The following is a 16,827-nucleotide window of genomic DNA, read 5'->3' on the forward strand; positions in this document are numbered from 1 at the left end:
GTTTGGACTACATATCCCTAAAGTCTCTGCTCCTATTCCAAGTACCATCGCTAGTCGGCACTTTCCCTCGCTTTAAATAAACTATAGAATCGTTGCCGCGTCACGGTCAGACTTGAACTTGACAATGTCGAATATGATCATTTAATCAAGCCACCAGGACATAATAAGAAATCGCTTATTTTTTTTACTGTCAAGGAAAAGCAAACTGATGCTTTTTCGATGACACGTCATGCGTCATCAGACGGCGACGCTAGATACCTTCTTGAAGAAAGCTGTCACGTTACTACGTGTGTGTATTTAAATAGGTTGTTGGGTACCGTTTTATGATTATGTGTAACGAGTTTTAACAGTTTATACGGTATCTAAATATTGTAAGTAAATTAGAACAATTGCCAACGTCTGACCATGTGTGAAATAGACGAAAACTACGGCGATATCTTGGAAAAAAGCACGATACCATGGTGCGTATTCATTTTGAAATAATCCTGCTTCCCTTGTGTCTTCACGGCACGCATGTCAGATTATATATGGGCAGTCGCATAAATCTATGAATTAACGACCTGATATGTTTATGGCTTAGTTATATTATTATGTATATCATTTGTTTGTTCGACAGCGTCTCTCAGATGTGTATGAAATGTAAATCGAACAGTGCTGCGCTGATTATCCGAGCTGGAGATGCTTTTTGCCGGTATGATCTCTATACTCCTATTACAAATTTCAAAATTTTAAGTACAATTTAAATTCGTTTTGTGCATTCCTTTTAAAAATAAAAAATATATAGCTTCAGTTCAAGCTATCATTTGATTCACGGTTTTCATTTACCCTTCTAACAACTTACAAGTCAAGTAAATTACACCCAGTATGATTCATTAAATTGAACATGATCATAAATGCCTCGTCTTAATTATAGCCAATGTGCACTAATAGTTTTGCCCATTGTATCATGTAGAGGCTGCTTCAAGGAGTATTTTGTGCATAAGTTTCGCGCCATGCTGGGAAAGAATCGTCTCATATTTCCTGGTGAGAAGGTAGGATGTAGCCGTATCCGAGCTTCCCGGAGTGTTTTTACCATAGTTAACAGTTCTGTTGCGATTATCCGTGTCTTACTCAGGTTCTCCTTGCCGTGTCCGGTGGTCCTGCCTCCAGCTCCATGCTTGCGCAGGTCCAACAGGTTGTGCAGAAAACATTTCTTACAGTTTCTTTTCCTAGTTTCATCCTGATTTTTTTTTACTCGATTTATAAATTATATAAATTAAATATAGATTATAGCACTCATCTGTAGGCTAAATGTGAATGCATGACCTATGTTACCTGATATGGGCCTGTCAAATGTAGGAGGTTATTAATTTATAGATAGTAGTTTGTATAAATTTTCTGTACTAATTGCGTGACGCAATGCTTAAATTTTCTTTCTGTTTTCGTATTGTGTGGTTTGATGCACACAGTAATTTTTCGTATTTTTTCAGGGTTTGAGCCAAGATACGCCAAAGAAATTAAGATTTGTTCCTGGAATAGTCTATATAGATGGTAAAGTGCACATTTTCGTAGCTATATGAGACATATAATCATGCCCAATTTAAAATGTATATTTTTTTCAACTGACTTCTGTTACAAATCTTCACTTTTTTAATTTAAAGAGGGAGGGGCTACTGGCCAGAGCATGGAAGAGAGACAGATGGCAATTGCTCAGTTGAAGTCCATATTCCAAGCCACTGGCTTTCCCATCCATATAGTCCACCTGGAGCAGGTAAGCTCTTAGGGCAGAGAGCTGATTTTGGTTCTCTGCTCAGTGATAAGTAATCGGTTTGGAGCCCTAAATGTTGTTTTGTCCAGTGAATTGCCCTTTTCGCTGTGTACAAAGCTTTGGAATGCATTCGTGTTTAGCTTCTAAGCTGATGCTCACCAAGAGTGAGTTAGTTTATGCACATTTACTCAGTTGGATGTTTCCTGGAATGATTCAATTACAGTCCCTTTGTTCGGTTATATTACAAAATGGCCACAAGAGGGACCCATTCCATCCTCTTAACCTTAAACTCCAGGTTAGAACCCTGTGTGACATGTCAGTCCTCGTGTCACTTAAAAGTAACCAATCAGGGTGGCATATATAACGCCATAAGGTGCTTAGGAAATGTTGGTTCAGTGAAAACATGGCTTTTGCGGGTAATTTTGCTGATATTCATTATCACTGTTTGTTCCCTGACTCATCATAGTAAGGAAGTTGGAGAGCCGCCCAGTGAGGGTCTCTGTCCTGGGTGGTGACCTGGCTCATGTCCTGTTGATCTTATCTATCTTTATGAATGAATCCCGCAGGTGTTTAGTCTGCCAGGATCCGTCCTGGAGGCTGCCTCACCAACCCCCACAGGGACCGATGGGAGTTACAAGGGCGCTGTGGACCAGTACATCCGGAAAGGCAGCACGGGTGGAGCCGGTCCGTCTGAAGAGCCGACCCAGCCCCGGGGTCACCCTGTGCTGGATGTCCAGCAGCATCTGGCCCAGCTGAGCACCATGGAGGTGCCATCTTCACAGCACTCCCAGGAGATGCCATCTTCACAGCAGTCCCAGGCCCTGGAGATGCTGTTTTCTTCTGTGAGGACGCTCACCGCCCGAGAGGACTTGCTGATGACCCTCAGGTTCGATTTCCGCAGTGAGAGTTTTAGTCCTCCCCGAACAGGCAGTCGCTCATTATATCGCTATAGGTACAGTGACCTTGGACGATTTTGATGACCCTTTTGACCTTTCGGGTAATATTATGGAAGTTATGAAAATGTAGAATTTGGAAGATGATGAAGCTGTTATATGAATCCCACACAGGCAGGGCATTGTCGCCTCATCGTTAAACTATAGAGCTAGATAAGATTTTAACAACTCTGAGCTATTAGTTAAGTTCTCCCCAAGCGAGCTCGATGGGCCGAATGGCCTCCTCTCATTTGTATAGTTCTTATGTTCTAATGAAAACTGCAAGCAGGAGAAATGGTGGACAGAAAGCACAAAGTAGCCCCAAGTCGAAATGCAACATCACTGTTCCCAGCAACTAGCTGTGGTGTTTGTCCAGTTTACCTCCCTGCCCTGCATGACATGGGGCTTGTGGTTTAATACATAGGAGATTTTATTTTTTTTTCTCGAGTCCCGGGTGTGTAAGTGAGGATCGTTTGGGGCTGTGCTGGGCTCTATGCCTGCACGTCACTTGCTGTACCTCTGGACCTGTCCTGGACCAGGCACCACCTGATCGTGCACACGGCGAGGACACAGAGCTACGCCAAGGTCATGATGGGGGACAGCTGCTCCCGACTGGCCGTCAAGCTGCTCGGCAACATTGCTCTGGGTCGAGGGGCATCGCTGGCCACAGATACGGTGAGCGCCGCTCTCTTGGCCACGTGGCCCGGCATACTGGTACCCTGACCACCGTCATGCCATGTGGGCCGCCCAGTCAGTTACTGTTTAATAAAACAGGGAATTATTTCTTTAGAAACATAGAAATGTGTCCTGCTCTTCAATAGAAAAGTCTGGTGCTGTTTTTTTTTCTTGCACGTATGCCTTCCATTCATTTTTATTTATATATGTTTACTTAATATTTTGTTTGCATACTGTATATTTCGTAACTTTGTTTGCACTATGTTTACTTGTCTTGTTTTGCACTATATGTTTGTCCGCACGATACCTACCTCGCTACTGCATGCAGAAGAATTTCGTCCTTGGATGAATAAAGTTTATCTAATCTTACATGCTGTATGAAATGTGCCACAATGCGATTGTGCATATAAGCATACATTATAAAATTATAATGCGGGAGACAGTGGCATGTGAGGTGGATTATTGCAGTCTGAGTTATAGGATAGAATAATGCCTAAATGTGCTTCTTTAGTATAAATACTAACCGCAATCTTTTGTAATAAAGTCATCAGTTAAATGTGTTTCCGCAGCCTTTAGCTTCCCAGGTGTGTCTGTTAATGGACGTAGCTGAAACCTTTCATGCTCTGTGGACAGGGCTTCTCAGACCCTCGCCACGGGGACATCATGCTCGTCCGGCCCATGAGGGACTACACCTCGAAAGAGATCGCCTTCTATAACCGCATGTTCGGCGTCGCGTCCGTTTTCATCCCCAGCCTCGACACCAAGGTGCGTCACATCATTTTTTTTTTTTTTTTAGATTTGTCTGTGTGCTTGCATGACATGAGTAATGGAGGGGGAGGGGGGGGCGTTCAGGTGATGAGATTGTCTACTAAATGATGAAAACCACCATGATAATTGAGGCTTAGAGATGCAGTCCCCGACATCCTGAGTGTTACTTAGCCATGAAGCCCGAAAGGTTTGCCTTGGATGGTTGAATGGAGCAGTGGAGCTCAAGCCTTGTCTGCTGCTCTGGGCTATGACCCTGGACTGGTGCAGCAGGCATTTTTGCATATGCTGAGTTAGATGATTTTTAATTTTATTTTTTTTTTAAAAAGCAGCATCTTATCTTTGTGCAGCTTGTCTGCCCCCTTGTGGCATATTGATGGGATAGACTTCACCACAATATAAATGATTCTAACGACTGGCTATGACCAGAGAAATGTTTTTCTCTGCCTAATTGGAAGCAGATTATTGTGTGGATCGTTTTACCTGCAAAGCTTGACCTCTTTTACCAATTATGAGCCCACAATGCATACTTTTGGTATTTTTCTACAATGATATATCAAATGTACCACTTCTGAATCTCCCCCTCTATAAAATGTTATGCTGTCGTGGCTGTATTTTGTTAAGTATGTTTTCTGACTGCCGCAACAGTTTGTGGAATGAATTTGGATGATCGCTTAAATGGGTAATGGTGGAAAATGGTCGTGGAAAACCGACAGAATTGCCCAGGCTGTCTGTGTGTGTGTGTGTGTGTGTCTGTGTGTGTCTGTGTGTGTCTGTGCTGCCAGGTCTCTGAGAAGGCCAGCATCCAGCACCTCACCGAGAGCTTCGTCACCAGACTGCAGACCGACTTCCCCTCCACCGTCAGCACCATCTACAGGTAGGGCAGTAAAACCTCAGAGGGGTGGGATGGCAGGAGGAATGTGCTGAAGGAGACGAAGTGCTGACTCATACGGGGGAGGTACAGCACGGATCAGAAGCTCATGGGGATTCCTGAGTACCCACAGGGTACAGTCTGGCACAGACGGACCTGTTTCAATGTCTCACCAGGACAAGTGAAAAGCTTCAGACGGCCTGTGGGCCCCAGGACCGCGATGCTGGGCTGACTGCCAGGTGCCTCCTGTGCATGTGCCCGTTGGACACCACATCTGGTGCGTCTGGGTGCTTCAGAGTGGAGCTCTGATTTGCAGTCCTGTTGGCTAGGAAGTGTGTTTAATGACAGTGAAAATGGGGCGGGGCCACAGCTGGGCCTGCCTCCTCCCCTGTCAATCACTGATTCAAAACACATCATTGGCTAATAAGGTTGGCCCCTCTGTATCATTTATGCCCCCTACTTAAAAATATCCTGGGAGTTGTATAAATTTATATTGGGCTGCATTTCTTCAGGTGTCCTTTCCTCCTTTGTCGCTGATCTCCTCCTGCTGTCCCTTGCAGACAAGTCCTCCGCCTTCCATGCCACCCTGGTGTCAGAGAAGCTCTCCCAGAAGCTCCCTTCCGAGGCGGCTCCACCCAAACAGGGCTGCCTCTCCTCCACGGGGCGGCAGGGCAAAGATTGCGGGGCACTGACAGATGGATGCTGCTCCTCTGACAGGTGGACCTTCCACATACGCAACCCGTGGCTCCTCAGATGACAAGATGTGGTCTGACTGGCAGCGTTCCTCTTTGGAATGAGCCTCCATCACTTCTAATGAAGTTTAAATGTTTATGGACAGACCAAACATTCGGTTTTAATGGGTCAGCTGTGGTGTGTGATGCTTTGAGCTGTGCTAAGACCACCCTTCAGTTTTGTTATGGCTATAGAATAAATTCCAGCACTGCATTAGCTGGGAGTTAAGTGTAAACCACAGATTAGCAATTTGTTGAGGCCCTTCAGAAGTACCATTTATCTTAAGCCTACACTAAATCTTTTACATGGGAGGTTAAGTTAAGTTTAAGCTTAAGTTAGACATGTATTAGATGTAAAATGCAGACAAGATGTCCAATATATGGTGGGTTTTATCCTAATTTTAGAAAGCAATGTAATACACAAGTTATGGATAGGATTTTAGTACCAGAACAATGGTTGAGGTTATATAGTAAGTCACATGGTCTGTGTCTGGTTCCCCTGAATCATGAGTACAAGTGATATGTCAGCCACACAGATCAAAAAACACCATTAGGATGTATCCAAGCTCTGCATTGAAGTTTGAGGCCATCTCCTGTTGGCTTGAACACATTGCAGCTGACCCAAAAATTCTTCATTGTTAGCGTGGGGCAGATTTATGCTAATCAAGTTAACACGAGCTTTAGCACATGCACTGCTGAATGGGGTTCGCTCAGGTGTTAGTGTAAGTGTTGATGGATGTTCTGCTGCAGGACGGGCCGCGTCCCGGAGCTCAGGAGCCTGCTTTGCTACAGCTGCAGACTGACCATCAAAGACACGGTATGTGAGACTGGCTGATCTCCTCCCTCCAGCGGCTGGGTGCTGATGCGGCTCATCTCCTTCATAGTATGAAAAGAGGATGGAGAGGGTTACGGTTTCTGCATCACGTGTTTCGCTGTGTTCCTGTCTCCCATAGGCGGCTGTCGACAGCCTGCCCCCCTATATTTTAACCGAAGCGACACGCCGGATGCAAAGGTAAGCCTTTAGCGGATATCGCAGTATTGTTGCTCACGGCAACGGAGCAGTGGATGAAACGTCGCGTGACGAGATGAGGAAACCGCTCGCGTGTGCACGGCCGACCTGCCGGTGAGCCACAGGCAAACCCAGCTGTCCTTGCTCAGGTCCCAGATGAGGGAGGAGATCGCTGAATTCCTGTTGGAGGAGGATGACGGCTGAGGACTCCCTGAGGAAAGCTGGGACAGTTCAGAGGCCGTTTCCTTGGACTTTCTGTGTCTGGCGTCATTTGGATCTTTGTGGTGTGGGGTCAGGAGGCACAAGTCCGGCACCAACAGGGGAGAGTGTTAAACTATGCATTTAAATTCCAGAGTGCGCTTCAGTTACTTTTGTAAAACCAATTAAATATTGCTGCATTGTACCATTTTATATTTCCAGTGTATTGTCTGGGATATTTTTGAAATTTTTATTGCAAGTAGAAAAGTAAGCTAACAGGAAGGAGCTTTAGATAGTATTAATCTTACTGATTATCCGGTAAGATAAGACAAACTTTGTCGATTCCAGCGGGAAATTCAGGAATAGTGTAGATCACAGGGGAGTCTACGGTCTGTCCCAGGCAGGGACGCCAAAGACAGAATTACAGTGGGTAGTGGCATTGGCTCTCATTAAAACTAATAAATTAGCATAATAAATTAGCCTCTCAGCAGCTTCAGAGCAATATTCATATGGGTACTGTACTGGAACTACTCCAGGTAGAGCAGCAACGCCGTTGCTGGGAGAGACTGCAGGTCCCTGACACACTACTTCACTCAGACACAATTTTTTCGGTCTTAAGTCTGAAATGTCCATTTATTTTCCATTTATAGCACTGCTGTTACTGATTCGCCAGAAGTGATCACTGAGATATGCATATCTCTTGAACAGGTACATCGACCACCATCCTAAAGGACAGGAGTTCTCCATAGCGGGTTACATTACGAACAGCATGCTCACCCCCTCTCTTTATACTGGGTATTGCTCAGGAAGCAGTTTTGACAACAAACAAGCTTTGTGTTACTATATTTGGCAACGGAAGAGCAATGACTGGCATTTGCTTTAAAGTGTTTTTCCGCCTAAAGCATTATGAAACTTTTCCAGCATGTAATTTCCCAGAGGTCAACCTTTTCGGTATGGTGTTTGGCAATTTCAGCATTCAAGAGGACTTTTCAGAACCTAACTGCACTAATTATCACCATACAGTCTTTAAACAACATCTTACATAAGACAGTAAACCTTTCCTTGTGGAAAAAAAAAAATCATAATTGAAATAGATTGATTAATTCAAGTGTTTTTTCCTTATGAGCCACAATAAGCCTTTTAACGAGATACATCCTATAGAAAGAGGATTCATAGTCTTAACTGTTCGTTCTTACAAGTGGAGATTCAGAAAATCTTACTGTAGTGACCGAAAAACCACAAAGGTCCAGTTTTCTCTTCCCGACTTAAAAACCTCAACTGTTTGGCCACCATTTGGTTTACGAAGAAATACCGTCAGTTTCACGTCTGCGTGACGCCAGCGGCCGGGAACTGGGTTTCACATTCCCGACCATTTTGGGTGACCGCTTAACCTGGCTGAAAGGTGCAAGACTTTAGAAAAGGAGGGAAAAAGATGAGCTCAACCTGGAGCAGGGGGGAGGGATGCAATGCAGTCAAGGGCAGCCTTGCGATTTGTCCTCCTTCCTCCCCCGCAGTGCAACTTCAGCCCTGTGCCTGTATAGCCTTCCGTTCCCGGGCTGTGTCCATATTTCCTGCCCATGAGTTCCATGAAGATCACTAGGGAAGGTTGGCAGGGACACAGGTAAACAGAAGTCTAGATATAGACACCCATCAGAAGATGAGTGGGTTTGGCGGGAGGGAGTAGAATCAGGGATTAGGGATTGCTGTGGAGGAGGGGCTAGTCTTTCTCCCGGGTCCACTTGATCATCGTCTCTGGTGAACGGTAGAGGAAGATGAGCTTGGCGTAGAGCTCCTCTTCCAGCTCCAGGTCACCGGTCTCACGCACCAGGAAGATGTCGTTGCACAGCTTGAGGATGCGGTCTACGCACGGCAGCTCCTCGAACATTATGGAGTGCGAGATCTCGCTGAAGAAGCCGCGCACGAACTTGCCGATCACCAGCACCACCGACACATACAGCCCCATGATCCTGCGGGATTTGCGGGGGTGAGGGGGACAGTAGAGAGGGGATGTCAGTGGCTAGAAGAATGATGGTAGTTAAGCCCGAACAAGGTCTCTCATAGTGGATTTGGGTGAAATGGTTTACACCAGTGTTTCCGAACCTGGTCCTTGGGGACCCCCAGATATGTTTTTTGGGAGCAAAAACATGTACTGTCTGGGGCTCCTTGGGGACCATGTTGGGAAACACTGGTTTACACACATTGCGTGAGGGTTCCCCTAGGGGAGTTCCATACCCGTATCCTGCCAAGAAGCCCAGGCTTGGCGGGCTGACTTTGTCATTGAAGATGACCATGGGAAGGACCTGACAGCCCCCCTGAAACTTGCTGCAGCCGGCGATGCTAATGTCCCACCACTCAAGCGTGCCGCTGCCGTTTAGCAAGGTGAGAGTCACGCTTTCATACCCCTCCTCATCACCTGGATGGGACGGGACATGGGTGGTGACAGCTGACGTCATGATATTTCAGTTACTGTTTCCAGTACAAAAATTCCCAGAATACAGCCTGGTTGTGCTGTTCTACAAGGGCACAAATGTACCTTGGTAGAAAACCACATCATTGACAATGTTTACTTGCTTTATACTACGGGGAAGTGGGTTAGCACCCAAACAACAAAGGAGCTGCATTACATTTGATACTCACCCTCGTATAGCTGGCTAACAGGTTTCGCCTCTGCTCCATTAGGCGCCCGGATGTAGTTGGGGAACATATGAGGAACAAGTCTACCAAACAAAAACAAACAGCATCACGTCAAGATGCATCACACCCAGTGGCTTTTGGTGGTTGAGGTGGAGCTTGTGGGGCGGTACGTACACTGGGTCCGACCGATTTCCCACCAGCAGCGAAGCCAGCTCGGCTCGGACGGGGTCATCGGGCGCCAGGTCGATGGAGTGCGTGTCTGACGTGTGCTCCACTGTGCCACCCTTTCCCAAGTCCCTGTTTGGGAACACAACACAGGATATTGGTCAACGATGTGTTCAAAGATAGAATCAGTGTTCTGTCACAGGACTAAAAAAACACCTGTCCTGATTTTCAACAGGGGCATTGCTAGGATCTTAAACATGCCAGGGGCTTAACCCAGAGACCAAATCTGTGCAAAGGTCCATCTGCTGTTGCACTGTGAAGGATTTCGTAAATGCAGCCCTGGATCAGGACTGTTGTGGTATATGGGATTCATCGCAGAGCACGGTTGTTAAAACATTTGAGCTAAACAAATAATTCCAAGCTTTGGAATCGTTCGGGTCTTGTGATGCATCTGGTGCTCGATAAACAGCACCTTTTCTCACACCCGTTCTCGCCCAGTCTCACAATACACTAACCTCTGGAAGTCCCAAGTCAAACGTAGAGTCATGTCCATGGGACTGCCCAGCAACTCCTTGATGACTTCTTGCCTGCTGGGGGGGCTGATCCGCCAGACTGATCCTGAGCTGCCCTCAATATTGGCGGTGACGACGTCCTCGTAGCTGTACAGAGAGATGAACTGCATTGCCACCTGAATGGACATACAAAACCCTCCGTCATCCACGTGTCTCCTCAGAGGACAACTATTAATACTGTGAAGAAAAGCATTGAAGAGAGCGTAACAGGAAGTGCATGAAATTTGGAAATTAACCTGCTGTCATACTTCTGTAGCCAAGTGTAAAGATAAGAACTTATAGTACCTGAAACAGTTACTTTGGATAAAACCATGCACTGAAAAAGGAAAGGAAGGTGGTAAAATTAACAAGAGAAGCCCACACTCACAGCATTTTTGCTGAACTTGTCTGAAAGCTTGTTGTAGTCGTCCTCAGTGTAGGGCTGGATAGACTGCTGCTGTACACTCATGGTAAACAGGGGCTGTGGAGGATAGCAGGTGTCACATGACAACCTCGGGAGGAAAGCAATTGCTTATGCTTATTAACGGATGCCAAGACTGCGACGTTCATCAGCTAAAACACTGTGTAAGCAGATGGATGAGACACTGGAGTCATGCTAAACTAAATGCCCCCCCCCCCATAACTTACTTCATAACCTCCAAGCTTGACAGTAACTGTAACGTCCACTGGATGATTGACCACACCCACAACAGATCTGACCAATGAGATGAAAAGCAGTGGAAACCAGATGATGCAAATGAGGAAGACGATGATGAGTCCCCCCATCCCATACTTCACAATCTTCTTCTTCTTCTGACCCTTTCGTTGAGGGTATTTCTGGAATAGAAACACAACAATTAAGCTGCATATCACCCCAAAAAAATGCCTTAATATGTAGCATATGAGAGTGATGATGGTAGCAGAGAATGAACACCTTTCAATTAGACTAATCATTAAGAAGTGAAGGAAGATGTTTGAGACTTTAAGGTCAGTAGATCATAGCAAAAGGACACCACACCTTCTCCGTCTCACGGCTGCACTTAATGATGAAGGTGTTGGCATAGATGTCTTCCACGCACATCCAGTTGGAGAGAGATAGGGTGGTGTCTGTCCACACCCAGTCCATGACAGCTCGTAGCTCCACCAAAAACGGCACCAAGCGGAACCTAAAAATGTGCATATTTTACGTACTTTACAGATTGCAGATTACGACACAGAATACAACAGATGACATTCATCTTACACAGCCATGCACAAGCAGAGCGACCATATCCAAATGCAGAAATCCTACATTTTTGCATTTCCTCTTGCTTCCCACAGCAAATTACACAGATAAAATGCTTCTTTTTTTCCATTTCAAACTGTGCCCATACAAAGAAGCCCTGTTCTGTTCTGACTGATTTCCTTGTCTTTCCAGCCCCTAAAACATCACATTAAGTCTGACTTTTCGCTTAAAATTAAATAAAGAACAAAAACACCAAACTGACTTGTAGCTGTTGGTTGGGAGCCAATCAAATGCACCTTAGTCTGTAGCACGTGTTGTACAGGGCTGAATACAGCCTTAAAATAATCCCCATGAAGAAGAAAGGAACATTAAGATGGCATGCAGACAGTGACACACATGAAGCACGCCACGTAGACAGCACAAATCAACAGATGGCAAAGACGACTGCCTGACAAACAACGCATGTGCTAGTGAATTTCGTGGTGTTAAAATGATCGTCACCTTTGACGATGGTTCTGTATCCCGTTTTTATTCCACATCTACTGTGCAGATTTCTCTCTACATCCGCAAACACATGGCTTAAACACAGAGCGAAGGAGGTGTGAACAAATGTTTAAATCAGCAGAATGTGAAGAAAAGGAATCGCATTCACTTGGGATTCAGTCACCCCACAGCATCTTGCAAAAATGATCTAAGTGTTCTGCATGTTTACGATTTGAATCCTCTCACCCTATGATAAACCACTGCCCCTTCCAGTAGTTGAACCTACATCCTGTAGATCCTCAGACTGGCACCCACCCATAATCTGCAACCTACTCCCCAAGCCTGGACTGGATCAGATTATCCCTGCCACGAACAGTGGCATTTCACAGACTCACCCCTGGAAGAGGAACAGATTGAGGTGGTTGTACTTCTTGGTGAGGAAGTTTCCCAGAATCCTAGTGGGATAGCCACAGCGGATCTGATAGGCAGAGAGGGCGAAGTATATGCACTTGACGAAGTACCACAGCTGGGCCACGGAGTTCTGACTGAACATCCTGCAGAGAGCCAGGAAAAGTGATGGACGTTACTTTCTTCCTGTAAGCCATATCAGAATCAGAGGAATCACAAGAAATTTACTTTGGTAATTCTGGTCATACATCACACATTGATACAGAAATAGCACAGTATAATAAATGCAACACAAAGCACAGACAAGGAAACTACAAATAGTACAACACAAGGGCAGACAGGACATGTTCATGGCAGATGGTTAGGCATATTGTGCGAAGATCATTCGGTAAGGTAGCAGTAAGAATCTGATTATGAGGGCTGGTAGCTAGTGCTGATGCCATTTTCGGAAGAGATGGTGACCATGTAGGCAAACTGGAGAGGGTCTAGAAGTGAAAGGCCCAAGTGAAATGGATCTGTAATCTTTAAAACCAGTTATCTTCTTCTTTAGAACAGGATCTCTGCACTGCTCCCAGAAGTGTTTAAATGCATCAGTGACCAGTGCAGATTTCCTGAACAGCCTGCAAACGTCTTGCTCTTTGATGAGTGATGATGGGTGAGGAGGTGTGATTACGGACAGAGGGGGGTACAGTTGGTGGTGAGTGCTGGCCCAGATGACCAGAGGTGAGAATCGCAGTCGTTAGTTGTCTGGCAGTTTGAACAGTAGTCACAGAGAGTTCCTTGATCAAATTAGTAGTAAAGGATGTTAAGTTCGTTGGGTTTTGATGAGTCAGCAGATGCATGGGGGGATTTCTTCTTGAAGTTTGTGACTGTTCTTAAGCATCATCCAAACAGCAGATGAGTTGCTGTTCAGATGATTTTTATACCGATTCTGATTTTGCCTTCTAGTAGCTCTCACGACCCCCACTCATGTAGGCCTCCCCCTCCCTGGGGCAAAGTTCTCAGCTATTTAGTGAAATGTGGTTTGTCCTTGTTATCTTCACAAAACAGAAGCAGGATGTGAGAATGCCAGTGTACTCATTAAAGTCATCACCACAGGCGAATTCCCAAACTCTCAGTTCCCCAGTGGCTGCAGTGGTCCGACTCCCGAGTTGATATCCTATCTGGTTTAACTGCTTTTAGTTTCTGTTTGTATGCAGTCAATAACTGAACCACTGGATGATCAGAATTGCCCAGTGGTCCCTGAGGACGGAAGGCATCCTTTACAGTATGGTGACAGTGCTCCAGTGTTTTACCCACACTAGTAGGACACTTGATAATCTGCCACTTAAGTAGCTCATAGTCCCTCATAATGATAACTGGTGACTCAGGATGCTCCCCCCGTCGCACAGAATGAGGAGGAACAAAACCTCCAGCCACGTTCTCTTCCCTGTCACGTTCTCGAGGAGTAGTTTGTCAAGTAAATCGAGTAATTCTGAACGGAGACTATTTTGCAAAGTGTCCTGAATGTTAAGAGGTTGTTCTATAGGTGGTGCATTTATTCATGATGCAATGACTTTCTTTGCCCAAATTAACATACTGACAGAGACCGGCCAGCACACTGTGACTGCCTCACTGTGACTGCCTCACTGTGCTCCATCTTGGGATCAGTGAAGTTGGAATACAGGATTTAAGATGAATGGACTAAACGAATGACAGGAGTCTCTGGCTGTCACATTTCATTCTGTATGTCTATTGTGAGCAGCCCTGCATTGGATTAAATTTAGACTAATTCTACTCTCAGAGATCAATGAGCATCTACCCAGACCCTCCCCATCCTCACCTTTCGGTAACGGCAGGCAAAATGAAGAACATCCAGATGTGAATGCCAAAGACCAGGATGATCTGGAAGATGAGTTTGCCCAGGACTGTCTTGCGCAGGTAGAGTGCACGGTCGATGATCATGGTGCTGAACTGTATCAGCAGCATGACCAGGAATGCTTCGGGCACCTGGTCCTCTGACAACGAGGAGGCAATGTCTGCTGCTGCAGAGTGTTTCTGAAAGTGGAGGCACATGGGGTGACAGTCAAGGGGCTGCCCACCATCAGGGCGAAGCCCAAGGTAGGCTTGGGGTCTCTTTTACCAAAGTGTGCGTATGAAATCGCTGGTACGCACAGGCAAATTGGGATTTATCACCTGTGTGTGCGAATAGCCTTATGTAGTGAATGTATTCTAAATGTGACTGGGCGTGCACGGCAAGACTAATTAAAATATAGAAACTCCCTCAATGACCCATAAATGGACATATAACTTCTGCATAATGCACGTTGAACCGAGCAATAAGAGAATGTGTTACAGAAATGGGCACCATGAACAAACATATAGCTGAGGTCCTTATTCCTGTTCGTAATATATTTTGCACTATAGGCTTGCATTATTTTGTAGCTGCAAATACAGAAGCAAATACGTATTGTTTAACAACTTTACCATTAGCCAGTGAAAGAAAGAGAAGGACCTAGCACAGGGACAGGTGACACACGCAGTTCATTCCGTATAATATATACAGTTCTCTGCAGCAAATATAAAATCACAACACTTCATAATAAAAAGAGACTTCACTTAAGCAAGGTAAGGCATGAATTGCACTATGAATTCAAAAGATGTGCATGGTACCACACAGTGGTCCCTGAAGCACAGTAAGTTCCTTTTTATCTAACCAACTGCATCTGCATCATACCTGCTTATTGCAGCTGTCCATCACATACATATCACTGTATGCAGTGTATTACAAGTCAAAGGCCCATGCTTTGGTGGTACAAGTCAGACCCAGACAGTAGGTTATTATACAGCTGGCAGCGCTGTCCATTCTCCTGGTCCTGTTACACCAATAAGTGATACGCCCACTAACATCTGACTACGTCCGCTTTCACGGGACTCCTGATGAGTACATATTACTTATTATGGACCTCGGATCTAAATGCGATCGCATGTTACTCGATTATGCATATCTTGACACCTATTAAACTGTATTTAGTGATAGTGATATTTCTTTATCCATGGACCTTATGACTTTGGAACGCCTGCGCAAACTTTGTGTGGATATAACTATACCGTTCAATTTGTCAATCTATCTAGGTTCATAAGTGTCTGTGCCAATCGATTTGATTCAGTTATGCTTCTCTGCTGGTAGGGGTTTGTGCGTATGCACATTTTTATGCACGGGGAGAATTTGATAAATACCATTCTATGCGTAAAAATGTGCACATGCTTGGTTTACGCACAAAACTGTTTGTAGGCATGGCTGATAAATGAGACCCTTGGGCTGTGAGGATGTTGACCATATGGTTGGCTCCATCCATTATACCACACTATAGACTGTGTCACAGCTGTAAGCAATTTCTCTTCGCTTTAAGTATGCAAAATTACCCTCCCCACTCTTAATCTCCCCCTTCTGTACTAGTTTCACTGGATAGTAGATCAGAGAAGACATCAGAGCAGTAATAGCATGTGTTGGGATACCTACTCCAAAGGCCCAGAATCCAAATACGATGATGATGAAGTCCACCACGTCAGTGAGGAACATCAAGGCGTAGACGTCGGTTGCAGCGCGGTACTCGGCATGGAGGATGTCATGGAAGAAGCCATGGACCGGCGTATAGGTGTTGCGCACTCTTCAGAGAGCCGGGCAAGGAAAGCTTAATGTTAGCGATAGAATCTATCTATAAAGCAGGTTTCTATCCCCATTAGCATCGGCACACACACGACACATCTAACGTAGCTTTTCTAAGATGCTAATAACGTTGCACAACACCACATAGTGGCAATAAAAACAACTTAAAATTACTCAAATAATAGGTGACATTGTTACACGCTCACATGACTATGATCAGGTTACATAGGACATGCATCAACATGACAAATAGATGATTGTTAGCAGTACCAATACACTCTCACAGCCACAGGCTGGTAACAGGCAGGGTTTGTGCTTACAGTGAAATGAAAAGACGTTTAAATCCCTCTCCGACCGCTTTTAACTTTCTGCTTGCCGCCTCCTTGCGTTTGCCCGTTGGCTTCCTCTTGGGCTCTTTGACGTCTTTGGCATCTGTTGCGAGGACAAAAAAAAAAGTCTACAGTGGAACTCTCTGGACAGATGTTTGGCTATCTGCTCACCGCCCCAAGACCCGCATCTCGTCATGGGTGTCCAGGAGCCACCTAAACACCCGCATCTACCCATGGGTGTTCAGGATCCACTAAGCAGCCACGTCTCCCCATGGGTGTCCAGGAGCCACCTAAACACCTGCGTCTCCCCATGGGTGTCCAGGAGCCACCTAAACACCTGCGTCTCCCCATGGGTGTTCAGGATCCACCTAAACACCTGCATCTCCCCATGGGTGTTCAGAATCACTGTCTGAACACCCTCGTCTCCTCATGGATGTGGCAGAGCTGGCCACTGT

At 45.5% G+C, this 16,827-nt stretch overlaps 2 protein-coding genes across 6 annotated transcripts in view; one reads left to right on the forward strand and one right to left on the reverse strand.

The window, feature by feature from the left end:
• The first annotated feature begins 67 nt into the window (after nt 1-67).
• ctu2 (cytosolic thiouridylase subunit 2 homolog (S. pombe)) lies at nt 68-7,141 on the forward strand. Of its 2 annotated transcripts, none has more exons than XM_023790769.2 (15): nt 68-461; nt 617-691; nt 953-1,023; nt 1,115-1,174; nt 1,470-1,530; nt 1,641-1,750; nt 2,314-2,633; nt 3,219-3,354; nt 3,988-4,119; nt 4,905-4,996; nt 5,167-5,267; nt 5,551-5,707; nt 6,472-6,538; nt 6,675-6,733; nt 6,880-7,141. In XM_023790769.2, exons 2-15 carry the CDS (start codon nt 679-681, stop codon nt 6,932-6,934), a joined length of 1,434 nt encoding a protein of 477 aa, XP_023646537.2. In that variant the 5' UTR covers nt 68-461; nt 617-678; the 3' UTR covers nt 6,935-7,141. The 2 variants fall into 2 exon arrangements, with proteins under 2 accessions (XP_023646537.2, XP_023646536.2); XM_023790768.2 differs by having other exon boundaries at nt 69-461; nt 953-1,031.
• A 401-nt stretch (nt 7,142-7,542) lies between these two features.
• piezo1 (piezo type mechanosensitive ion channel component 1 (Er blood group)) overlaps nt 7,543-16,827 on the reverse strand; it is a 68,006-nt gene continuing 58,721 nt past the window's right edge. For all 4 annotated transcript variants that reach the window (XM_023790744.2, XM_023790745.2, XM_023790743.2 and 1 more), the window contains 12 exons: nt 16,364-16,475; nt 15,897-16,044; nt 14,217-14,431; nt 12,382-12,540; nt 11,297-11,444; nt 10,927-11,115; nt 10,667-10,759; nt 10,243-10,415; nt 9,737-9,859; nt 9,566-9,645; nt 9,161-9,341; nt 7,543-8,895 (listed from right to left, as the gene is read on the reverse strand). In XM_023790744.2, coding sequence (XP_023646512.2) covers nt 8,646-8,895; nt 9,161-9,341; nt 9,566-9,645; nt 9,737-9,859; nt 10,243-10,415; nt 10,667-10,759; nt 10,927-11,115; nt 11,297-11,444; nt 12,382-12,540; nt 14,217-14,431; nt 15,897-16,044; nt 16,364-16,475 — 1,871 coding nt within the window. In that variant the 3' untranslated portion in view covers nt 7,543-8,645. The remainder of the gene's footprint in view (nt 8,896-9,160; nt 9,342-9,565; nt 9,646-9,736; nt 9,860-10,242; nt 10,416-10,666; nt 10,760-10,926; nt 11,116-11,296; nt 11,445-12,381; nt 12,541-14,216; nt 14,432-15,896; nt 16,045-16,363; nt 16,476-16,827) is intronic.

Source organism: Paramormyrops kingsleyae, chromosome 11, assembly GCF_048594095.1.
Source record: "Paramormyrops kingsleyae isolate MSU_618 chromosome 11, PKINGS_0.4, whole genome shotgun sequence".
Lineage (NCBI taxonomy): Eukaryota > Metazoa > Chordata > Actinopteri > Osteoglossiformes > Mormyridae > Paramormyrops > Paramormyrops kingsleyae.

Excerpts from the sequence above, each read along its gene's own strand:
- ctu2 (XM_023790768.2), top strand. The coding sequence starts at position 406 with ATGTGTGAAATAGACGAAAACTACGGCGATATCTTGGAAAAAAGCACG. Across the intron at positions 1,032-1,114 it reads TCATATTTCCTGGTGAGAAG|GTTCTCCTTGCCGTGTCCGG; the intron begins GTAGGATGTAGC and ends TGTCTTACTCAG. Across the intron at positions 1,175-1,469 it reads TGCTTGCGCAGGTCCAACAG|GGTTTGAGCCAAGATACGCC; the intron begins GTTGTGCAGAAA and ends GTATTTTTTCAG.